Source organism: Acinonyx jubatus, chromosome C2, assembly GCF_027475565.1.
Source record: "Acinonyx jubatus isolate Ajub_Pintada_27869175 chromosome C2, VMU_Ajub_asm_v1.0, whole genome shotgun sequence".
Classification (NCBI taxonomy): Eukaryota; Metazoa; Chordata; class Mammalia; order Carnivora; family Felidae; genus Acinonyx; species Acinonyx jubatus.
The window spans coordinates 94521591-94547846 of record NC_069384.1 but is presented as its reverse complement, the minus strand read 5'-3'; the positions used below and the strand labels follow the sequence as shown (position 1 = coordinate 94547846).

Sequence of the window (26256 nt, the reverse complement as noted above, 5' to 3'; positions counted from 1 at the left end):
TTCTTAATGTTTACTTATTTTCCTTCAGTAAGCTCCACACCCAAGGTGGGGCTTGAACTCACAACCCCAAGATCAAGAGTCGCGTGCTTTACAGACTGGGCCAGCCACATGCCACATGAAATGGGGATTTTTAATCGGGACATTCAGTGGAGAAATCCAGGAGACAGATAGTATATTTTGAAATTGTCAGCATGACTAAGAATCCCTAGAATAATAATAGTTTTAAGAGTAATTCACTCCCAACTTCTTAGGTTCTCTCTCCCATTTATCTTACTAGCTGCTTGTACTTCCCTAGGTTCCAACTCTTGGATTCTGAAGGTCAGTTTTGAGAAGCAAGGTAGAAAATGGAGTGGAGGATCCAAACTTTGTTTTAGGCGAGCGGTACTACCTCGCACTTCATATGGTAAAAGAAAGTTAGGTTAGGTCTCAATTCTGCGGTCTACCAACTGTGGAGACGTAGATAAATCTTCCTATCTCTGCCCCGCAGTTCTTTGTTTTCCCATCTTTTAAATGGGGTTAGAAGAATTTACACATGGGGAGTGGGTGGGTCAGGACTCGTTGAAAACACAGGAATAGCCACAGAGACGTCTGAATTCCGTGGATCTTAGTGATACTATCTCTCTGAGAAAGACTCCACCCCAAACGTGGGGTGGGGCCCGGGAATCTGTATTTTAGTAGTTCCCAGGTGATTCAGATGCTCAGTCAGGATTGAGAACCAAGGACTCTTTCCAGCCCTTCTGTTCTCTGAACCACTTCTCCATTTCCTTCTGCTCCCAGAGATTTCCAGCTCCCGCAACAAAAGGAGCGAGTGAGGAGGAGCGAGAAGGCGTCAACAAAGCCCGGCCGGCCCGGGTCCCAGCCTCTCCCGGGCCCTCTCCCTCCCAGGGCGCCCGGCGCCGGACGCTAGCCGCCAGCCGCCACATTACATAACGGGCCCACGGCCCGCTCTCGCGAGGTTTCCAACCCGCCCCCCCCCCCCCCGCCCCTCCTCGCTCCACGTCAGAGGGAACCGGGCGGAGCAGCCAACATGGCGGAACGCAGGCGACACAAGAAGCGGATCCAGGTAGTAAAGGCGAGCCCCGGGGTAGGGGGGCTTCAGGGCGCTCGGGAGTAGAAGAAGCGAGGGAAGCCCCCGGAAAGGCGAGCGAAACCGAGGGCAAGACGGGGTGGGGGTTCCTCCGCGAGGCCTCCGGGCGCGGGCTGCGTCGTTGTGAGGGGCCTGAGGGGGGGCGGTGTTGGCGACGGCAAAGACCGAGGCGGAGGTGGTGGGGCAGCGGCGGAAGGTAAGAGGCGCCGCGCTCGGAATCGGCGGCGGAGGCGCGTCCGCCAGCCTCGGATTCCTGTGACTGCTCCGGCCCAGGCCTCCTCGCGAGCTCAGACACCGACCTCCCCGGGCTCCTCCCCTCCCTTTTTTCTACCTCATCCTCTCGCCTTAGTTATCCCGAAATTAAGGCCATGGTAATTAGGGTGGGAGGAGGCTGAGGGCTGACCTAAAGCATTCGGTTCTTTGTGCGCAAATGGGAGGAACGTAGGTGAGGGAGTAACCTCAGTTTGGTCAGCTGCCCCGGGGGCCCGGGCGACGGTCTGGCAATCCAGATGTTCAGTTGCGTATATCCTCCTTTCTCAGTGTTAGGAACAGGCCAGTTGAAGCTTTCCGGCTTTCTTCCAGGCGACACGGTGTAAATAAACACAGCGTCGTTGGTACTGCGACGACCTGGTCGCGCCCAGAAACCTCTCACATGCCAGTGTGCCGGCCCCATAACCTACATAACATGCCTCCCTCATTCCACATGCCTGTCATCTGTGCCCATCTTCCCTGCCGTTTTCCCCCTGTTGTTCTAGCTTTTTGCCGAGAGGATTAAACACATGGAACGTCTTAGACTCAGGATCATTTCTGTTAGTCGTTGCCTCCTAAGCTTATCTGCCTGGAAACCTTCCGACGGCATCATAAATGGATAAAATGTTGTGAGTTGTTACGATGCCAATCACAAATTGTGACACTCATCGTTGACCTTCTGTGTCTTGGTATTTCATTGCCTAGAATGACTTTTTTCTGTGTAATGTTTTGTTCCTCCATTAAAAAAAAAAATGTATCACTTAATTGGACTACACCAGAGGTGATTTGAGCCATGCACGTTAAAATTCTCCTGAAGACTAGGAAGCGCTGGGGGGGGGGGGGGGGGGGAAGATGCCAGCCGTCAGTAAATTTGGAATTGTGGGATTGGGCAGAAGTAAGAAAGTCTTCCGAGCAGAGCGCAGGAGAGAATCAGAAAGAGACAAGTTCCCCCAGGTTCCAACAGGTCATCAAAGCAGGGTTTAAGGGGATTATGGAAGAAGTTTCTAATGACCCTACTCCCAGTGGCAGGATTTGGTGTTATCGTACTTGCATTAGAGTTTGTATTGAAGTTGCCAGTCAAATGTGTACTCACCGTACGTAAACTCACACACAGAGTGCATTTTATGCCCTTTAACACACATATTTGCCCAGTTTCAGCTTTAACGTTGTGAAGGTGAACCTTACTCACTTTTGAACAGCGGCTTTTTTTCCCCGTCTCGATCCTGTCTTAAAGAGTAAGGTAGATGGAGAAGCTGCATGGTGGTGGTTGTGTCAGGGACCTAAAGCTGGAGCCAGAGTGTTCTGTTTGCACCCTCGTTTCACTGGTTACTGGTTGTGTAACTTTGGGCAAGTTACTTAACTTTTCACCTCGACTTACAAATTGTAAGAAAGGATATGTACCTCAAAAAAAGGAGAGGTTGTAGGGTTGTTGCAAAAATAGGTGAGTCAGTGATTTGCTATTGAAGATTATAGACGTTATTAGGAGTGTTTGGCATGTAACTCCTTCCTTTCCCCTTCTCCAAAAGGATGAAAGGTTTGGGTTGGCTGTTTTGGTTTCTGTGAAGCACTCTGACGGACTGAAGAAAGATTAACAGCTGTCCATTCAGTGAATAAACCATCACCTTGTGAATTCCGTAAAGTATAGCTATTTATCCACTGCTGTGAATTTGGGGATTAGATATATATGTGAGGATCCGATTGTTAAACATCAGTTTGGCATATTCCTAAATAAAAGCATATTAACATTTATTATTCCCATCCTGGAGGTTTACACGTAGCTGTACTAGAATGTTGTAGAGATCTTGGGAGTGCTATTTGAAGTACTGCTGTGCAGTGTTAACAAACTAATACAAGTGTACAATATCTTACAATGTCCTTGGGTCCCCCCCACCCCCCAAATCAGAAACTGTAATATTGGCCTCACTTTGGACAAAAAGATCAAGTGTAATGTCAAAGTTCAGAGTTTAAGTTACAGAAAAGATTCTTTTATAAGACTTTTGGGCAAAAAAGTCTAATATTAACTGAGTTTCCTGTTTGTTACTTGATGTTTCATATTTAGAAAAGATTCTTATGTTTAATAAATTCAAGTGACCTTGAATTGTAATTTTACATTGGAGGAAATGATTGGTATAATATCAGAGTTTGGAAAAGTAGCTAATTCATTTGCTTTTTCTAGTGTTACATAATTTCAGATTCTGATATCCCATCAAAGTTGGAAAGAAGGGGACTATTTTGTCACACTTTCTTCTTGGATTCACTTTACTGATCACTGAAAACTGGAAGTGAGCTACATGTTTATTAATGTTAGGAGATTTTAATGATTGAGATTCTCAAATGAGAGTGATCTCAATCCAAATTAATGAACCATTTGAAAGTAAATAATTTTAAGATTTAAGAAATGAATTATGCAAGTTTTAAAAAAATATACAGTATGGGCATATTGGTTAGCAAAGTGCTTACTGGTTTGGAATCCTGGTATCATGAAAGTTTAGAGTTGAGAAGGATTTTCACATAGAATTTGTTTGGAATCCTTTTGCACAAATGCCGTTCTTATGGGAAAAGCAAGAGGTAAAGCCCTATAACCTGGTACCCCCTACCATTATCCCATACTCATCGTCCTTAAACTATTTTTGGGACCTACATCTAAAAGTATTACTAGTATAAAACTTACTGATCTAATATATCACCATCATTTTATGGATAAACTAAGGTTCAGTGAGGTTATGTGACTTGACCCAGAGTCAGTCATCAAGGTAGTAAAACCAGATTTAGACCAAGTCTTCTAGTTCCCAGTTGAGTGTTCTTTATACCTCCCCAGTGGTTTAAAAAAAAAAAAAAAATTCGGAAATACTTTAACCCTGAAGTCCTTATATTAAATAATATAACATAAAGATTTAACATGACTTGTCCCTGCTAAAGAGAGAAACCTCCCATTTAGTATTCTGTTGATGTGTATTCGGTTGAGTGTGGGGACATTTAAATGGCTTACTAATTCTTAGAACTTTGGTGATCTGCATCTCAGTTAATTTTATTGTACCCATCTGTCTTCCTAGCAGTAAAACCCTGACATGTCATGGGCCTGTATGCTTAATTTCAGAAAAGGGAAGGAAAGAGAAAGTTTGTGACTATATAATCTGACTCTCTGAGACCTTCTGAAGAAAATAAGACAGAACCCATGAAGCCAGTCCTGAGTCCGAAAACTCACCCAGAGGCTTTCTGGAGGGCTTGCTTGCAATAGGAGTCAAACACAGAAGGGCACTGTCATAGTCAAGATACAGAGACTCTTGTGAAGCTTTATTAGTAACATGCTGTGTGACTTTAAGCAAATAATTTACCTAAGTCCCCCTCCAGCTTTCAGGTTTTACTCTGTTAATCTATTTGCATTTCACAAATATTTTACACTGCTTGCATGAAGATACGCATTTATAATTTGTTAACTAACCTTTTTCTTTTTTCCTTACTTCACTTGACAGATCAACCAAACTTATTTCTTCTGAATGTAGCAATTAAAAAAATTCTGTAACAGGGGCGCCTGGGTGGCTCAGTCGGTTAAGCGTCCGACTTCAGCTCAGGTCACGATCTAGAGGTATGCGAGTTCGAGCCCCGCGTCAGGCTCTGGGCTGATGGCTCGGAGCCTGCTTCCGATTCTGTTTCCCTCTCTCTCTGCCCCTCCCCCTTTCATGCTGTGTCTCTCTCTGTCTCTAAATAAACGTTAAAAAAATTTTTTAAATTCTGTAAGATAGAAGACTGGCTTTTTTTTTTGTTTTTTAAGTTTATTTATTTTTGAGAGAGGGACAGCACGAGCAGGGGAGGGGCAAAGAGAGGGGGGCAGGAGAGAGAGAATCCTAAGCAGGCTCCTCGCTGTTAGTGCAGAGCCCAACACAGGGCTCAAACCCACAAAACTATGAGATCATGACCTGAGCTGAAACCAAGAGTTAGATGCTTAACTGACTGAGCCACCCAGGCACCCCAAAGACTGGCTTACTGACTCTTGATCTAATGTTTTTTCTCAAAAAAATTCTTGTAACTACTGGCTAAAATAAAATATAGCTAAAAATGATAACCCCTATTTCATTACAGTATTTGCATGTTGATCTATTCTAAAGTAAAAATAGTATTTAAGTAATTTAAAAAGAGTGTTCTAACCAACTTACATAATTTTGGGTTGTGAGTTGCAGCAGCCAGCATCTTGGTATTTGGGTGCAAAGATGGCAGTCTAGCCTCAAAAACCTTATTGGCTCTTTGCTTTCTAAGACATTTGAGCTCATTCATTGAGCTATAAAGTTCTCTTCATTTAAGGGTTGATGAGCTGGCTTCTCTCTCTCTCTCAAGACTTTTTAAATGTTTTTTTATTTATTTTGAGAGAGAGAGAGGGAGAGAGAGAGACTCCCAAGCAGGCTCCATGCTGTCAGTGGGGAGCTCAGTCCCACAAACCGTGAGATCATGACCTGAGCCGAAACCAAGAATCGGACACTTAACTGACTGAGCCACCCAGGCACCCCTGGCTTCTCTTTATTAGTGGTTGATGCTATTCCCAAAAGGCCTTCACCTTTTTGTTAGAAGGTTTCTAGAAAAGTTATGAAAATATTCTGAAGATTTGTTCACATCAAAAGAGAACAAAGAGGGGAAGTATTATAGTCTAATGCGTAAACAGGAAGAGAATAAGACTGTTTTATACGCTTTAGCAGGGCAGCAGTGAGAGTGAAGACTCCATGGCAGGATCTCTCTAACCAGCTTCCCATGGTCATGTTCTCTTGGTAGTCTTCTTTCTGGCTTCTTCAGGCTTCAAAGCCAGAATCTTTCTATCTGGCTTCAAAGCCCCAGCAGATGGAACAAATTCTATACTTTTCTCTTAAAGGCATTCTACAATATGATAACTTATATGTGGTATAATGAACATTTCATAATATTTCACAAAACAAATTGGAAACCTATTAAGATTTGAACTTGAAGAAGGAGCAAGGAAGGTTATAAGTTGTGTTACACCAATATCTTGATAGAATTCACTACATTTCTAGGGAATTACTTCAAGGGAAGTTATTGATACTTTTTAATAAAAAAGTAACTGGACAAGTAACTGTATCTACGTGGGAAAGATTATCCAAGTCCATATTTCCTGGGTCTCTTCTGTTCATTGTTGCTTAGTAGTATCTTTAATTTACCAAGGAGGGAAAAGGAATAAAAGTAGATTAATTACTTGAGTCTGTCTTGATGTTGTTAGAAGAGTTTGGTGAACTTTGAAGTTAGTTGTTAAAGTGAGGTTTAAAAGTGTTATGGATTCATGTAGTATCAGATTCCCTACTGTATAATAATAGAATAAATAGACTTTTCCATTTCTTGTGTATCCTCATATCAGATTTTACATGTGATGCCTCTGTCAACAATCAGTAGATGAGTACATTTATACCTGTGTTTAGTAAATGGTTTGATTGGGTGCTAGTATGAGTATAGACTTGTCACGCCTAAAGTCGATGTGCTTGAGAAATATGTATGATATGATTTTGGAAAATAACAATTGCTATTTTGTATAATTATAACAAAAGATAGGTATCATGCTTTACAAATTTTGGTATTAACTGAAGCACCTAAAGGTATTCTAGGGTATACACTCAGTAAGTATGTATTTGAACAATTTATGTTTATCTAGACTTATTTCCCATGGTTTTTTTTTAATCAAGCATATAGAGTAATAACTTATCAGTTAATTACATAAAACTTTACATTGACAACAGATGTATCAAATGAGAAAAAAATTGAGCATAGGTGGGTGTGATAATAAAATAGAATTGGTTTCCATAAGCCAATTAGTAGTAGCTCATTATTTTCAACTATTTGTAATATTACTTTTTGGAATACACAAATATATAGGATATTATTTACTAATAGATGAGCCTCTTAGAAATGCATTGTATTATTCAACCACAATTTAATACTATCATTTAACATGATACTAACATGTTAATATATGTTAGTGTGATTTCAAACATTGAAATATAGGGGTGCCTGGGTGGCTTAGTTGGTTAAGCGTCCAACTCTTGATTTTAGCTCAAGTCATGATCTTACAGTTCATGAGATGGAGCCCAGTGTAGGGCTTTGCATTGATAGCACCAAACCTGCTTGGAATTATCTCTCTCCCTCTCTCTCTGACCTTTCCCTGCTTGTGCACGATCTCAAAATAAATATTAAACACACACACAAATTGAAATGTAGATTTTTTTCTCCTTTTAGTGTGTCAGAAAGTATACTTTGTGGTTCAAATCATTATGAACCTTGTGGTTTTAGTGAACTGGGAGTGTTAACTTTTGTGAATTAATTTTTGTTAATAGTGTTAATTTTGAAATGCAATGTTTTCAAGATTCTACTTTTGTATGATACATATTTTTCTATATAAAACTAAAGGTTTTTATTCACGCAAATATTTGGCTTTCACTGTAGTCTTCATTTGGATTGAATAGTTTGAACTCTTAATTTTTATTGCCACACATAACCCACAGATGGGGTACTAGTAAAGTATAAGAATCATACACTGTTAATTGGGCAACTGGGAGAAGAGGATTTGGAAAATGCAGAGTAAGAAATATGAGAAGTAGCTGCCAGGTGATTTAACAACCAAAGTACAGGCTTTCACTTCATCCAACAAGTTACTCCTTTTCAGGATAAAATTGAAGCTGGTACTTTGGTTTGTTCATTGTTCCTCATTTTCATCAAACATAACTGAATTCAGACTTAACTGAAATTTGTGGGAAAACTGACATAAAGACTGATAACTTGGATTATTTTTTCTATTTTGTGTTATTAGAATGTCTTATCTAAAACATAACTGTCTTTAGCATTAATTGTTTTCAGCATCTAGATTCTTGGCAGATAGTTCTTTACGAATATTTGGCACTTCATTTAAGAAACAGACCTTCCCGAAATTACTCACATTTAGATTATACATTGCTGAGAATATTGCTTGAGTGCTCTCTGTATCATGCTTACATATGTAATTAAAGACAGTACTTTTGTTTTTGTAGCTTATAGCACTACAACAACTTCTAAAAGTGTATCAGATGTATACAAACGTAGATTGCCTTCATTTTCTTCAGTATTTAGTTGGGGAGAATACGTACACAGGAGTAATTGAAAGGGAAGAGAATACACCTCTTTAGTATCTGAAATAGTATTCTTATGGCTCCCACACTGGGACAGATCTCTCTGGTTAATTTGGGAATTCCTCCTGTAGTTTGTTGTCCATTGTTCAGGGTACATAGCTTTGTTAAATTTAACATTTACTTATGACACCTGTTTCTACTTACTTTGACATTTGGGCACTCACTACTGGCAACCTCTTAATCTTTGAAATTACTGCTTTGTGGCTTATAAAAAAAGACCGGGCAAGAGTGAGGTGAGCTAGTACAAAGTAGTTACCATACTGGAAAAACAACTCAAAAGAAATGCCTTAGCTGAGGTGAAGAGGCAGGTTTTGGCCCTATCAACAAGTATTTGAAAAACATGTAATTTTTTAAATCTCTATTCTGTCTTTTGTGTATATTATCAGGTCTCCTCCAGAGAAGACTTGAAAGAAAGGCTTATACTCCACTTTAAAAGATTTGTAGAACACATATGTAAATTCAACACATGAATTTGTGAAGTAAATGATTACACTAAATATTCTTATTTTGCAGGAAGTTGGTGAACCATCTAAAGAAGAGAAGGCTGTAGCCAAGTATCTTCGATTCAACTGTCCAACAAAGTCCACCAATATGATGGGGCACCGAGTTGATTATTTTATTGGTAGGATTATATCAGTAAAATTCTATTAGTGTACATATTTTATGAAGATACCTAAATTTGAGATATGTAGACATTTTAAAAGTGCTTTCCAAGTATTATACAAAGATGCAGCTGGGTAATGGACATATGGCAGTTGATTATCCTGTTCTTGCCTTTTTTGATTGCAAATGTCAGTAGTAAAAAGACAAAAGAAAGTGCTTTGTTGCAACACTAGTTGCAATTTTTTTTAATGGGATTTATTTTCAGTGATAATACTACAGTTTGTTCCGATAGTAAAAGTACTTGAAGATAATCTTTTTGTAAAACTCTGGAATAGAATTCAATGGGAAACAAGTTTGATGGAACCAATCAATGTAGGAGCTTTGGTTCTTCACATAATCCAAAGGACCTCATTATAAGCTAATGTCATCTATAATATGGCCCTGTAGCTTATAAATAGTGGTTGAAAAAAAATAATATGAAAGTAAAATAAATGCTAGTCTCATCAGACCTACTATATTTAGTTTCTTCTTGTGATAGCAGTAGATTGTTCACAGAGCTTATTTCTCAGTGGGTCACAGTAAACTTGATAACAGAATTTCTCTTACTGTCAGGGGAAGATTTTTGGTTTGTTTATTCTACATTTAATTGTGATTATGTGATAAGAATGATACTTATATTAATTTTAAATGTTTTTGTCTAGAACATTTCCACATAATATATCTGGTCTTAGTTCATATTTTTGAATGTCAGTTATTTCCCAACATTACTTTAAAAAGATCCTTATTGCTGTGTTTCACAAATTTAAGTTTTGAGGAATTGTTTATCTATCATGATCATGTCTGAATTAATTTCCTTTGAATTTGGTTTTATTTTCTGATGCCAGAATATCTTATAAATTATTACTTAGACATAAATTCCCATGTATACATAATTTAAAATGATAAATTTTTTCTTTAGCTTCAAAAGCAGTGGATTGCCTTTTGGATTCAAAGTGGGCAAAGGCCAAGAAAGGAGAGGAAGCTTTATTTACAACAAGGGAGTCTGTGGTTGACTACTGCAACAGGTAGTGTTTATTTCTTAGTGATGGATAACATAAGTAGTGATTTCAAAATACTTGCCATAGTCCTAAAGCTCCTTCCCCATTTTTATCATTAAATGTAGTGATACTAGAACATAGCTCAAACAGAGCTTTTTCATGCAACCTGGATTTTTTTCAGTACCTTTGGAAATGCATTTATTTGGTATTAGACTATGATATTTTCATAATTTTAATTTGTATTATATTACAATTATACATTTGCCAGGCTGACCGAGCTGAAAGGTCAGCAATACAAATCCTATACCAGTGTTAAAAGTCACCAAAAAAAGTCTTTCTTTTCTACGCAAATGGCTAGGGAGTCTTTCCCAAAACTTTGGCAGGGATTCCTAATAGACCTGCTATATCTGGGTTGTTTGTTTTTGTGCCTGTATGGGGTTAGTCAGTCAGGTACCCTTCCTTATTTTGTTGGTGATTGCTAATGTATTCCTTGTAAAATCAAGGCAACGACAGCATCTGCCTTTTCTTGATTCCATGGTGAAGCATAGATAGTTCAGTAACATATCCATGTTTTTCATAATAGGTACTTCTCCTTTGGGAAAAACTTCTGATGGTGAGTGGTATACAAAAACCACTTTCCTCTGAAAATAAATATATTGATTTTTCTTTCAGTTTTTTCTCTTGGCTTACTTACTAAAATAATTAGGCATATTTATTAAGATGTTAATAAACCAAATTTTGTTTTTATCACTGAAGTTTATAGTTGGTAGGAATCTTACATTTTAGATTATTTTATGTTTGGTAGGGAGATACACATAGTATTTGCTAATATGTTGTTTAATGGAATTTCAAGTATCAGTCACATGACACCCCTCTAAAAACCACTGTTTCCCAACCTGGTTTTAAAACTGAAGTTAGGGGTGCCTGCGTGGCTCAGTCAGTTGAGTATCCGATTCTTGATTTCAGCTCAGGTCATGATCCCAGGGTCATGGGATTGAGCCTCACATTGGGCTCCACACTGAGTATCAACCTCTCTACCTCTGCTCCTTTCCCCAGCTCACTGACTCTCTCTCTCTCTCCTTCTCTCTAAAACAAAACGAAGTAACAAAAAATAAAACTGTGATGTTAAAGAACTATCAAATATTTCTTAAAATTCTTAGTTGCCAAAAAGTAGAGTCACTGTTGGACCTTTCAGAAACAATGAAAATTTCACTGTTGGGACAGGAATGAGCTAACAGTGATGTACCTGGTATTTTTCTTTACAGCCATTTCTGTAGAGCTCCAAAGTGCAAATTTCTCTGCCTGCCTCAAAAATAGATTTTTGTTTTACATATGGTGTGAAAATTAAGATACTATACATGAAAAAACAGAGAAGCTAGGTAATTTACTCAAAAGTAGTAGAGCCGTAATTCTAAATCCAACACTCTGGCTCCATAGTCCATGCTCCTAACCACCATGATATACTACCTCCTCCAACAAAATGATGATGCATTTAATGAAGCAAATTAAGATGAAGGGTTCATCTGTCAATACTATTTGAATATTCAATCTGTGAGCCCAGAGAGAGCAGCAAGTATTAATCCATATCTCTTGTCCTTTTAGGAGCCTTGATCCCTTGTTATATGAAGAGCCTTAAAGACCTAGAGATATACTCACTTTTCGTTGTAGATGTTATTCCCATTCATGCCAGGTTGTTTGTGTCCTTTCTACATGGAAATAGAGAAGCATAACTACCTAAATGTTTCAGAGCCACTTCTGATAAGCCATGGCCAGCCCTCGTGGGTTCCATCCTGACTACAAATAAAACCACAGAGATATTTGTCTGGTCTCATTTTATGAAGTTGATCAGTAGACTTGAGGGAGTCTGAAGAAAAACAAAACAGGAAGATGTAGGATGATACACAGAGCAACCTTTTCTAATGTGCTCTGTGCCTCATAATGGCCTGCTTTGAGTATGAATCTAACTCTACATGTGACTTTGCATCTCCAACCCACTACTCCAGTAATGTCTTTCTCACTCTCATTCATATACCACACTCATTTTTTTCTGGTCTTTCATTGATCATAACCTGCCATTTTCCCCAAATGGTTTTTTGTCAATCCTGCCTGCCTCTCAATATAAATATCCTTCCTGTTCTATCTCTGCCATGTGCTATTCCACAGGTCCTCCAGCCCACATTAATCTTTGTATCTAAGGTTCTATAGCATTTATAAAGTTAGTTCATACATTATACCCCTTAGCTATTTTAGAATTGTTGCATATGAATCAGTTTTTAAAATTTCCTGCCAGCCATATCTGAAGGCAGTTATAGGACTATTTTCTGCTTTAGTGTAACTCCATAGCAATTAGCACAGTGTGGGCATTTAATAAAACGTTACCATTGTTACATGGGTGAAAGTCTTAAACATGTCTGGCTTCAATAAATGTTTGTTAAACCTGAAAAAAAAGTAAGAGGTGAGGAAAAAATACAATTTAATGACTTTGCATAAGCTGCTTTTAACAATCCCATTTGTGTATTCAGCAGTTATAAAATATCTGTTGTATTCCAGGCCCCAAGAATACAAAGATGACTGTGACTTGGTCCCCACCTCCAAAGTACATATTCTAGCCTTTTAGAGAAGACTCATGACTAATTACAATGCATTGTGTTCTGTAAGGAGGACAGGGATGAGAAAACGTCAAGAGTGGCTTCACAGAGAAAAGGTTTAATCAAAATTTGAAACATAAATAGGTGATTACCCAGCAAACAATGGGAGAAAGGACAGTCAATCCTGGCAAAGGGAGCAGAACATACTGGAAGAAGGAAGTAGTTCTGTGGAAATGTAAGAGAGCTTTGTGTGAGTGATTTGTACTATATATGTTAAATAAATGAAGGCACTGGTTTTGTTACAATAGTAAATGTCATCTCACTTTTCCAGTCATAGAGTGAGTTGAAGTAGGCATTCTCTAAAGACCTGTCAACGAATATGTTAATAATTTTACTTACTAGTGAATAGATTGATGCTATAATGTAATAATATGAAACCAAAGTATGTGTATGTATATTCTGTAACTATTAAATGAAATTCAAGGTTTTGCTATAGCAAAGTTTGCTTACTTTGAGTACATATATTCCAGGCACCATGCTATAAACAATCTACATGTGATTGTGAGATAGAAATTTTACTAAAATTAAATAATGCACCCAAACCCACGTAGTTAAGTGGTGGAGGTGGTATTTGAGCTCATGTACCTGAATATGACTTGTTCGACACCAGTTTTATTGTTTAATAGTCTGCATTTGACCCTTGAACAACCTGAGGGTTAAGGGGTGTCAACCCCACACAGTCAAAAATCCATGTTTTTAACTCCCCTCCAAACTTAACTACTAACAGCTTTCGTTGACTGGTAGTCTTACCGAGAACATAAACAGTTGATTAACACGTATGTTGTATATGTGTTATATGCTGTATTATAAAGTAAACTAAAGAAAAGAAAATGTTATTAAGGAAATCATAGGGAAGAGAAAATACACTTATAGGGCATACTGTATTTATTAAAAAATAATCCATGTATAAATGGACCTGCGTAGTTCAAACCTGTGTTGTTCAAGGATCAACTGCACATGGGTGGCAGATACTAATGGTACAGTCTGTGGGACATTTCAGACAGTTGCAGAGTTTTATGCTATGCAGATCTGAACAAGTAGAAGGCCAAATGAGAAGACCTAGAAATTAGTTTTGTGGAAATGTTCATGGAGTGGACCCCAGTTGGGCAGCAGAATAAAGGCCAGCCAGGCAGTTCAAAACAGAGGCCTCAGAGGGCACAACATAATGACCAGCAATAAGTGGTCACTGGACAGGAAGAAAGCACTTAGTTAAGAAGTGTATGATGTGCTGGAGCAGGCATTAGTGGAGGTAGTGGAGGTAGAAAGGTGAGCAGTCAACAGGCACAGATGGTGGATTTGAGACTTAGTTTGTATGTTGTGTTTGGTAGTTGTACATTATCAAGGAAGGAATGAAGAAGCAAATCAGGAACTCTGAAACTGGAACATAAGATTTGAAAGGATGGCTTTTAGGTAACAAAAGTAAGGGCAACTCAGTTTCTTGAGTAGGATTGTGAGGCTAGAAAAGAACTACCACTTAGATTGACTTAATTTAGGGTCTTCTAAGCTCATCAGATGAAGAAATGAATAAAGCAAAGATATCTTAGGTAGTTTATACTAGTAAAGGGAGCAAACAGACATAAATTATATATTAAGTTAGAAGATGAATGCAATGGCTAGGATAACAGGAAACAGGAGAGAGGATGGGGGATGGGTTTATAATTTTAAACAGGATAGGGCTAGTTGAGAAGGTAACATTTGAAGGAAGTGAGGGAGTGAACCAAAAGAACATTCTTGTTTGAGGGAAGAGCATTCCAGGCAAAGAAAGGCATACAGAGCAAAAGCCCTCGGGTAGGAATGTTTAAAAAAAATAATTACTGAGTAAAGAACAATGCACTGAGAGAAATTAGTGAAACAAGGAATACTTGGTGTTTTGCCAGTATATTGTACAATTTTCAGTTTGTTACTGCTGTGGTTGTTTTCAGAGTCCAGGAATATCACCTTAGCATATTTAGTTATTCATTACTTAATTGAAGATATTTCATGATAGTGGCAGGCTGAATCGTGAGAGAAAAAAATAACATCAAGGAAGACTGCTGCAAACACGATTTAGATCATTCAAATCATGGGCACATTTTTAATCTGCTAACATTTCTTAAACTGTTTTATTTATTTTCCCCTTCTATCTGCTCTTGAATTTGAAATTTAACATTAAATAAAGAAGCATCTTGATTTACTCTTAATTCAGAGAAAAGTTTCATAAGGATAATTCCAAACTTGTAATCTGTTGTATCTAAATTATATGGTTGAAAAATAAAAATTAGGTGAAAAACTTATGTAATCAAATTGGCACTGCATGTTTTGATTAGAGGTGGGTTGACTATTTTTCCATGGATTTACTAGTTGTAATTTCTTTCATGAGTTGCCGGTGTATATTTGCTCATTTTGGGGGGGTGGGGGCAGAGGGGTTAGTGTTTTTTCTTTTCAGTCTATATCTATATAATTGATAAGGAGTGTAATTTCATGCCATTTTTCCCATAGGCTTTTAAAGAAGCAGTTTTTTCACCGGGCACTAAAAGTAATGAAAATGAAGTATGATAAAGACATAAAAAAAGAAAAAGAGAAAGGAAAAGCCGAAAGTGGAAAAGAAGAAGATAAAAAGAGCAGGAAAGAAAATCTAAAGGATGAAAAGACAAAAAAGGAAAAAGAAAAAAAAAAAGATGGTGAAAAGGAAGAATCCAAAAAGGTGATTTTAGCTAAATTTAAGTAAAAATAAAAATTATTATTTGCACATGATCACTGGCATATGAGCATTTTTGAAATGCTGTGCAGCAACCATTTAAGATAAATACATTAGGGTTCTTACGAATACCATGGTTGAGAATTTTTATTTCTGTGTCTCAAATAGTGAAACTTTTTTTGACTATGAATGAATGTCTTATTGTTTTTGCTTTTTGTGGTTTTTTTTTTTTCGTTCTGCTTAACTTGTGCTTTAATAGGAAGAAACTCCAGGAACTCCTAAAAAGAAGGAAACTAAGAAAAAATTCAAACTTGAGCCACATGATGATCAAGTTTTTTTGGATGGAAATGAGGTGAGCATATCTACTTTATAAATAGAAATCCAGTTTTCCATAGGAGTTTTTAGAGTTATCTGTGATGACTTTACTAAGAAAACAAGTAATTTTGGTAAATCTAACCACATAGACACTACTTTTTAAAAAAATCAATAATTTCTCTGAATTAGAGTTACGAAAAATGTATAGAATATTAGCCAGAATTAGGTTCAGCTGTCTGTGAGTAATAGGAAACCTAAAATAACAGTGGCTGAAAACAGAATAGATGCTTGTTTCTCATCAGTTAAATCTGAAATTTAGTAGTACAGCTATGGCAGCTCTATGGTGCAGCTGTGTGGGGCAATTAGTAAAGGTTACCTTATGGTCCAAAATGACAGCTAGCCTTATATCTGCATCCAAAGGAAGAAAGGAGAATGAGGAACATGCCTCCTCTCTAAGGACATCTTCCAGGAGGCTAGCAGTTGCATTTCTGCCTGGATTACCATGGCCAGAACCTGGTCACATGGTCATGCCTACCTGCAGTAAAGTGTTAAAAATGTGCTTTTTGTACTGGTGGTCATTTGCCTAGCTAAAATGCAGGATTTCCTTACTATCAAAGAAAAAAGAGTAGAATGGTTAATGGAGGGCACCACTAGTTTTCTGTCTTTTATATTCAGACTATACACAGTATACACTACTTTAGAGGCCTAAGATTTTCAATGTTACTTAGTGCTTTACTCAAGGAAATTGTATTTATTTCTTTTGTAATGGAAGATTTGTGTGATGGTAGCCTTCCATGAAGACTACTTAATGTAGTCATTTAACCAATACAAAAACATTAGTTATATACTGGCCATTGAATTCTTGTGAATTTCAAGGCATATTTCTTTTTGTTGTATCTAATACAAAAGTAGTATATATAAAGTAGTGGTTCCTGGAGCTATGAGTTTGAAATTCTGGGAAAGCTTTTCAGAAAATATGTGCTCTTGGCTCATTCTAGACATACTTGCATGAGAATCTGTAGTATGGAATATAAGGGTGGCACGTGTGTGTAATTTGTCTGACGTGTCCCAGGACAATTCTGATGTGAACCCTTGGTTAAGAACTACTAGAAGAGAAGATCACAGTTCTGCCCTAATGTGAAAGTTCAAACACCTTCAGTTAAACATCAAACATTAGCTATATGCAAGGACATTATAGGTGCTTGGAAAAGCATGATAAATAAGGTAAATTCTCTTCTTGGAAGTGCTTGTAGTCTAGCAAAGATACAAGCTTTTAAACATATTACTGTATCATAGGTTGGTGACTGTTAGGATAAGAGAACATCAGTTAAGAATAGTAAATTTAAGGGGCGCCTGGGTGGCTCAGTCGGTTAAGCGTCCGACTTTGGCTCAGGTCACGATCTCGCGGTCCGTGAGTTCGAGCCCCACGTCGGGCTCTGTGCTGACAGCTCAGAGCCTGGAGCCCGTTTCGGATTCTGTGTCTCCCTCTCTCTCTGACCCTCCCCCGTTCATGCTCTGTCTCTCTGTCTCAAAAATAAATAAAAGTTAAAAAAAAAAATTTTTTTTTTTTAATAGAAAAAGAATAGTAAATTTAAGACAGGATAAGGAGGGTCTGGAGACCTTGAACACTTGAACTAAGTTTTGAAGGATGATTGGCAGATTACCAGGTACACTGAAGGAATGTACAGATCTATTAGGTGAAGGACACAGCCTGAGCAAAAGCAGGAGTGCTTGCATTCCTGAAAATACTATATTTTGTTCTATAGAAGGCAACATGCTTTCAAATTTTAAAAGTGGGAAATGTCTTTAAAAACTGGATTTTTAGAACACTAACTGGCAGGTGTGATGTCTATGGGTCTGATTTCTAGGGGAAATGTGCAGTTAAAAAAGAAGAATGGTGGGCGCCTGGATGGCTCAGTTGACTAAGCATTCAACTTCGGCTCAGGTCATGATCTAGTGCTTCATAAGTTCAAGCCCTACCTTGGGCTCTGTGCTGACAGCTCAGAGCCTGGAGCCTGCTTCAGATTCTGTGTGGCTTGGGTCATGTGATCTTGCAGTCATGAGAACGAGCTCCTCGCTTTATGTGGAGCCTGCTTGTGATTCTCTTTCTTTCCTCTGCCCCTCTCCCCTGTTCACGTGTATGCTCTCTCTCTCTCTCTAAAATTAAAAAAAAAATTAATTTTTTAAAAAAGAGAAATGGAACCCCCAGTGTTAGAAATAGAATGAAATCAAAGACAATAGAGTTCTGGTCAAAATAGAATCAGGAAATGGAAGAGTAGTAATATTTATAGAAACTAAGAGATAAAAGTAGGAATTTTAGATGGTGATTGGAGCAGAGTTCTGATTGTTCTGAATGAAGTAAACTTCTCTTGTGTAAAGCAAATCAAGCTTTAAAGCAGTGGTTCTCAGCTTATGGGCTACAGACTCTCCACAAGGGAGGAGGCAATGAAATTATTGCAGTTAGTCATGGAATCTTTATGTTCACTAAGCATGGATCTTCATTAATGATTCTTTGTGTTTCACAGTGAGAGGGAATAAGGTAGAGTTGATTGCTGCTGGATCTGTAATAGGGCCTGGCTGAATTTAACTGTGCTCTTAGCCCAGACTGCTTCTCCTTATACCAGTGTGCACCATTACATTAGGAACAAAAAGTTACACAGTTGCTGCTCTTTGGGTGAAAATAAGCAATGGTTTGCACACATGAACAAATTGTTAAATGCATGCAAGTACGTGGAAATTTACGTAAGTGCCTTAAGGAATTTATAGTTTAAAACATTTTTTTTTCTAACTGAATAAATACCCAAAGAAACACTATTCCTGAAAGAAGGGTCTTTGGAATTTGTTTTCTTAGAAACTTAGTTCTTATATGTGAAGAAGTTGGAAGTGACTGTTATAGACGATACAGAATTAAGCTTAACTTTCTAATGTAACCTTAAGCACTGGGGTTTCTTGATTCTTCTAGGTATTTGTGTGGATATATGACCCGGTTCACTTTAAAACATTTGTCATGGGATTAATTCTTGGTAAGTACAATCTCTAAAATTTAGAAAGGAAAATAAAAATGCAAAAGCCATAGAGAAAAATATTTAACATAAAATAGTTATTTTAAAAGAGGTGTACTTGAAATAAGGTCAGAAGGTTAATGACAAGCTGAGAAAAATATTTACAAGACATTAAAGCAAAAATGAGATTAACAACCTGGTAGAAAAATGGTAAAGGTGGTCCACGGGTAAAGAAATACAGTGATCAATAATCAGCAATAAGGTGACTTAGCCTTGAAGGGGTTAAATAACTTGCCTAGAGTTACTTAGCTTATAAATGATAGAGGTAGAATTTGAATCCTGATCTTTCTTGCTTTCTGAAGACCTAGAACCAGACTTCTGATTTCTTCTGATTATTCCATGTGGTCCCATTGTACTTAGGAAAAAAACTGGAGATGCTTGTATCCAGTTTCCCTAACTACCGAAAAACCATCAGAATACCTGCTGAGCTTTTCAGTCTGTAGGTGCCAGAGCTTCACCCCAGACTCAGAATCTTCAGAGTGGAATCATTTTTTGGTTTAGTGTTGTTCGGAGGTCGTTTCTTTCGGCTCCTCTAGTTAGTAGACAGATACAGTCAGACAATAAGACATTGCTTGAAAGCAGCAGCAGTTGATCATTTAAGGAGCTGACAATGTCACATTTTTAAACAACACTTTTTTCTAACTACATGTAATTTATACTAGAAAAATTCTAGCCTTCAAGAGTAATAGTTAAAATGTTAGGTTGAGCTATGTGAAATGGCTGATAAAATTTACCATTTTTTATCTATAAAAATGGCAATTTTATATGTCTTAATATGTTTATATTTCAGTTTAGGAATATGGATGGAATATTTAGGAGTATTTAGGAATATTCAGTTTAGGAATATGATGCCTGTTATTGTAACCAAGCCATTTAAGTTTTAATCTAAAAGTTCTCTATGTAACTTTGTCATTTCTTGTTCTAGTAATTGCAGTGATAGCAGCCACCCTCTTCCCGCTTTGGCCAGCAGAAATGAGAGTAGGTGTTTATTACCTCAGTGTGGGGGCAGGCTGCTTTGTAGCCAGCATTCTTCTTCTTGCTGTTGGTAAGTAGCATTAGTAAATTTGACCTCAGTAAGGAATATACCAAGCAATTTGGGCTATAATCTGGAGCTTCAGGTAAAGCTTAATTGCAACACTAATGTAGGCAAATCAAGGAGTATATGGACCTACTTTTTGGGTCATATCCCAAAACTGACTCAGGCTTGAGGTAGAATATGTACCTGATTAGATTTGGTCTGTTGTGAAGAAAGTATTTAATGTGTCTTCATCTGCATGTAGATATGGCTTAAAGTTTAGCTATCACAGAGACTAATATTTTTACGATGGTTGATGATTTATGAGACATAATCCTTTTAGTAAGACATTTTTGTATTTTGACTTAAGGCAAATGAAACTTGTATTAAATACTTAAATTGTATAAGCTTAATAAATATATATTCAATTCAGTAAATGCCATCTTGGGGAAAAATTTTGCACCTGTGTACCAAAATAAATTCTAGATGCATTAACATGTTATAAATGGTTTTTAAAAATCAAACAAGGAGACATAAGTAATGGTTTTTTTACACACCTGGATGAATGGGGTCTTTATAGCTAAAGACAAAACAATATAAAAATAATCTACTTCAAATGAGGAAATTGAAAACAAATGATTAACAAATAGCTGAAAAATTCTTATCACTAGTAGTCAAACAGTAAAATTAAAATAATGGAATAGTTTTTTGCCTGTTTAATTAGCAAGGTTTTTTTTGTTTGTTTGTTTGTTTTTTTGGAATGGAGATACTCAGGGCTCCTGGATGGGTCAGTTAAGTGTCCAACTCTTGATTTCGGCTCAGGTCATGATCTCATGGTTCTGGAGATCAAGCCCTGCGTCAGGCTCCATACTGACAGCACAGATCCTGCTTGGGATTCTTCCTCTCCTCTCTGAAAATAAATAGATAAACTTAAAAAAAAAAAGAAAAGAAATGGAATCACTCAGTGCCGGGGAAGATCTGACTGAAAGGAAATGCACTTAAATATGAAGAGTGGTAGTAGTTGTGAATAATTTTAATGTTGTTCTTTATACTTGTCTGTATTTTTTACAATGAGTATATTACTTACCATGGGAAAAAGAAAACATTATTTTACTTAAAATCCTAGTCTTTGAAGATATTTCCATAAAGGGTAGGCAGATTTAATTTAACTTTTTTACTTTGAGAAAGAAGTGGAAGTTTTTCTCAGCTTATCTAAAGCTGTGTATTGATATTTAAACTTACCTACAGTATATTATTCCTTGATCCACCTAGATTTTATATTGGTATATGGTACTAAGTTCTGATTATTTTCCCTAACTGACAAATCCACCTTTCCACCAAGGCATAAGAGAGTACTTCCTATACAAAATTTAAAAAATCACATTATTGACCTAATATCTGTTGTTAGAGGACATACTTTGACCAAGATTATCTGAACTGAGCAAATGTTATTCTGAGGTCTGTGATACATAATAGATTGCTGTGTTATAAAGCATTACTCCTATAGTCCTAGCAATTTGCCTCTGCGTGACCCTTCACCCTGGACATCAGGGTGTCCTGAGTTAGTGCCGCTAACTGCACCCTGTAGCTTATGTAGTATTCTCATTCAGTTTATCATGTTTATGGGCTTCTCTTTTTTCTCTGTGATCTCTGACTGTGTGAAGCTTTCTTCACCCACCTTTCATATTTTTCCTCTTCTAGCTTAGTCACCTTCAGAAAATACCCTGATGGTTCTGCATGTAACACAGTGCATTTGTGGACCAAGAAATTATATCTAAGATTGTGAAGCAGCTAACTAGTGGTAGTATACTACCTGCATCAAGAATGAGAAGCTATATTAGGGCACCTGGGTGGCTCAGTTGGTTAAGCGTCAGACTTCAGCTCAGGTCCTGATTTTGCGGTTTGTGGGTTCGGGCCCCGCGTCAGGCTCTTTGCTAACAGCTCGGAGCCTGGAGCCTGCTTCAGATTCTGTGTCCCCCCCACCTCTCTCTGTCCCTCCCCCGCTCACGTCCTGTCTCTCAATAATAAATAAATGTTTTTAAAAAATTAGAAAAAAAAAAGAATGAGAAGCTATAAACTTAAATTAGTACCTCTGGCTCTCAAATCCCTGAAAATTTAGAAGCTCTTTCTTTTTGCTCTTTAAAATATCATTTTTTCAGTAGTGTTTTCTATCATCTTTCATTTTAAATACCCTATGGATTTAAGTATGCATTATAGATTAAATAATCTTGTAAATTAAAGCAGAAAACAAACCCAACATTTTGTTACTTCTTTTAGGCACTAGAGTTCCAAATATACTTTCAAATAGGTTTGATCTGTAGCTGAGTTATAAACTGGATATTTATTTTATATTATCCTATGAAGTATTATATATTAGTCAAAATTCTATTTGGTGCTACTCTGAATATGTATAAGACCTTTGGCGGTTTTCTAAATGGGTCCCGTTTAGTATAAGGATGGTATGACAGTACATATCACAATGGTTTTCCCATGATTCTTTCACTTTTGCCCCTGGTAATCTAATGCCCCATAGAGGAAGAACTGTAAAACCTGTTAGGATTCTGCTATGCCCAGTTTATATATGTGGAGAATTTAAGTTTCATTTGTGCCATTTCCATATTGCTTTTCGTTGGATTTGAGCCAAAATTTCATATTATGGACCACTGGTCTTACAGCCCTACAAAGTCTATAGTAGTATCATAATTTTATTTGGAGAAAAAATGTGCAGCCTCCTTAAAAGACATTTCTTTTTATCAGTGGAATTTATTAATAAATCATAATTGCAAACATATTTGCCATTTCTGTTTGTACCACAAAAGACATTAATGTGTACAGTCTTTCAGAATATTTATGTTCTTTGTGAAAATAGAAATCACTGCTTCCTAAAAGTCAAGGCAGCTATAACTATTTCCTTTTATTTACTCAAAGCAGAATAATGGAGGAGGCACAAATGGCCGAGCTTTTTGCAGACCTGATATGTAACAAAACAAAACAGGAAAATCACATAGCTCTGTATAACTGGTAGATGAAGAGAAAACTATATGAAATACTAGGGTTTGTGTTTGTGATAACTTATTGCTCTAAACTTTAAAATTCTCAAATTCTTCCATTATCTAACCACAGTTTTGAGTTTGAGTTTTGAGAGTAACCTCAAGTGCTATTTGGTTAAGCAATCTTTGCTTTGTTTCCTAATATTAGGAGAGGAATCATCCTTAAATAAGCAGAAGTGACATAGTTAATTAACAAAATTGTAGCTAGAAAAATGTTCTTTTATTGTTCAGAAGTGTGTAATTTTACTTAGAAGACTCACCATTTAGAGTATGCACATGCCTTGGATCCATGATATATTTAGGGCCCTTTGGAAATGTATTTTTATTTCTTTTAAAATCAGCACTAGTAATATATGCACATGTATATAACAACCTATGCAGGATTATTTTATATGTATACTACTATGGTCATAAAGAGTATAATTTTTAATATTTTTCTACAGAGTAATTGCCTCACAAAGGCAAAAGTGCCTACTAGGAAAGTTAGGGTGCAGCCTTGCTTTTTCCCTTTTAAAGGCTTCTTAAGATATCCTTCATCCCTTACTACTCTGTTCCCTTTTTCTTACATCAGAGTCTCATGCATACTGAAAGATCTAACTGATGGCTGTGCTTATTGATATACGATGTAGTCAGGTGTGCCCTCAGGATTGGAGCAGAATGTTCTGTGCCTGGAATACTGTGGTTGCTTCTAGATTAGTTAGGATTTCATTGTTTGTATATAAGGTACATGTAATGTGCAAATAATAAACTGAATGTTTCTTCAGTGTTTTATTAATATTCCTTGCTATCCAAGTCAATGCTTGAATTATTCAATTAGAGCCGTTTTTCTCCTATAGCTCGTTGCATTCTGTTTCTCATCATCTGGCTCATAACTGGAGGAAGGCACCACTTTTGGTTCTTGCCAAATCTGACTGCTGACGTGGGCTTCATTGACTCCTTCAGGCCTCTGTACACACATGAATATAAAGGACCAAAAGCAGACTTAAAGAAAGATGAGAAATCTGAAACCAAAAAGCAGCAGAAGTCCGACAGTGAGGAAAAGTCAGACAGTGAGAAAAAGGAAGATGAAGAGGGAAAAGTAGGACCAGGGAATCCTGGAACAGAAGGCTCGGGTGGAGAACGGCATTCGGACACAGACAGTGACAGGAGGGAAGATGACCGATCCCAGCACAGTAGTGGAAATGGGAATGATTTTGAAATGATCACAAAAGAGGAACTGGAGCAGCAAACAGATGATGGGGATTGTGAAGAAGAGGAAGAAGAAGACAATGATGGAGAAACAACTAAATCTTCCCATGAAAAATCATAATCTGACTAATTTGGGACTAAAGTGCAAGAGGTTGGATTTTCTATGTTGGCTGATCGTCCTAATGTACACATGACATTTGTAGCATTCTTTAAATCCATTTGCTGAAATGTATTTGACATCCAAGCAATTATATTCAGTCCTTCATTTCATAGAATACTATTATTGGTACAGTCTAAAGCCATTTATAAGTTGTATCTATTTGATAATTTTACAATAAGTAGGTCTTACTTGTTTTGATAGTTATCAAAGATGCATTTTCCACAATGATATTTAGATTAATGGCATTTTTGATAGTTGTATGGCTTTTTACTGTTAGATTAATCAAAATAACCAAAAGGGATAAAAGAGAAACACCAACATTTCAGATTATGCATAGTTATGTAGCCATTTCACAGTTTCTTTAAAATGAAATGCTTAAACTCCTTGTTCTTGATAGTTAAGCTTTGGTTGATTATAAAAGTATACCAGGGAATTTCTGGGATTCTGAGTTAGCAGGGTTCAAAAGCATTTTGTGGAAACAAGCCAACTAGTCATGGTGCAGTAACACTTTTAGTTTAGCTACAAATTCTCCTTTTCCAACTTAGGAAATCCAAACTGATTTGTACATCTGACTCAGAGAAAGATAGTCATCTCCAACAGAGAAAGCAAACAGCACTGGTTGGAAGATGATGGCTCTTCCCATTTCCTTGTCGTAAAGTAAAATGTATTCTGTACATAATTTACAAATAAACATTTTATTTTAATTGTTACTTATTATTTAGACATTTTTCTCAACACTTAAATTTGTAAAATTAAGACCATGTAAGGGTATGTTTTTAGAGAAATGGAAGTTTCAATAACCCACAGAACATATCTGTGCTCTTTCTACAGCAGCTTCAGTTTTGTGCCAACATTCCATGTATTTGAATATGAGTTAAAAAGATCCTTAATAAATAAGAGCAGACTTAAAGTAGCTGTTTGTATGCCTTAATGTTCATTTTGATTTATCTTAAATCGATACATTCAGAAAGGAGGTACTGTATTACCAGACCAGGAGGCACCTCTATGAAAGATAATTTACTGTTCTAAAATAATCCATTTAAAATAAAGAACATAAAAGAAAACATAAGAGAACCATTGGACTCTTAAGTGCTTTGAACTAGTTTTGCAGTTTGATTTTATGCCTTGCATTACCTTAGTTACAAATCTTTCAGAAAAATCTGGTGTTTACCTATGAGCATAATATCATTCCTTGGATTTAGACACTTCTAAAATGATGATGAATATTATATTATTTTCCTTCAGTCACAGAGCATTTTGCTTTGTAGTTCAAATAGGTGTTGTGGGTAGGTTTTTTTTCTTTAGGCTGTTTCCCATCTAGTGTTTGACTAAAGATGTTAAATTTTTCTAATTGTGAAAAAAGGCATTTTCTGCATACTGACACATTTTATTAAACATGGCTTGACTGCTTCTTTATAGTATTCCTTGTAAGTGGACAGAAATACAGCTGTTGATGTTAATGCAACTCTGTCAAGGCTACAGTCATTTTAATAAGTTTCCTCCCGGCAAATGTTCATTGATTTAAGTGCCTGGGTGTTTTCCCCTCACATTTTCAGAACGCTGCTACTGCTTATTTTCACAGGAAGGATATGCATAATTACAGCTTCGAGCTTCTTAATCACCAGTAACACTAATCCCTATTTTGGGGTATGATAATGGTACCAAAAGTGTTTTTCAGAAATAAAAAATGACCTAACTTTTACTACTGTGTTAAGACCCAGGCACTCAATATTTATCCTAAAGCTCTTTATAATATATGTAGTATGTCTAGTCTTAAAGACATTTGGAGCATGACAAGAAAGTCAGCTTCTTATTGATGTTTGTGGATTCTTACAGAATGTTAGTACAAATTTTTATAAATACCTGGTGGTCCCTGGGGGAAATAACATCCTTAACGATAGAAAGTGGGTTAGAAATTTCAGGTCAGTGTCTCTACTATTCGAGGTTGTATACCTAAAGCAACTAAAAATCAAAAGGCTGCCACTATTCTATGCCTCAAAAGCATCGCTGG

The 26256-nt window shown here is 37.0% G+C and overlaps 1 protein-coding gene across 1 annotated transcript; it reads left to right on the top strand.

Moving 5' to 3' along the window:
* The first annotated feature begins 902 nt into the window (after window positions 1–902).
* On the top strand, window positions 903–25655 carry SEC62 (SEC62 homolog, preprotein translocation factor). Its single transcript, XM_027061464.2, has 8 exons — window positions 903–1063; window positions 9004–9112; window positions 10052–10157; window positions 15257–15461; window positions 15715–15807; window positions 18733–18793; window positions 19758–19877; window positions 23734–25655. Exons 1-8 carry the CDS (start codon window positions 1028–1030, stop codon window positions 24204–24206), a joined length of 1203 nt encoding a protein of 400 aa, XP_026917265.1. The 5' UTR covers window positions 903–1027; the 3' UTR covers window positions 24207–25655.
* Window positions 25656–26256: the final 601 nt, after the last annotated feature.

Bases quoted from the DNA above. Each gene is read 5' to 3' on its own strand.
- SEC62 (XM_027061464.2), top strand. From the start codon at position 1,028: ATGGCGGAACGCAGGCGACACAAGAAGCGGATCCAG. The intron at 15,462-15,714 runs GTGATTTTAGCT...GTGCTTTAATAG, and splicing joins AAAAGGAAGAATCCAAAAAG to GAAGAAACTCCAGGAACTCC. The intron at 19,878-23,733 runs GTAAGTAGCATT...TTTCTCCTATAG, and splicing joins CATTCTTCTTCTTGCTGTTG to CTCGTTGCATTCTGTTTCTC.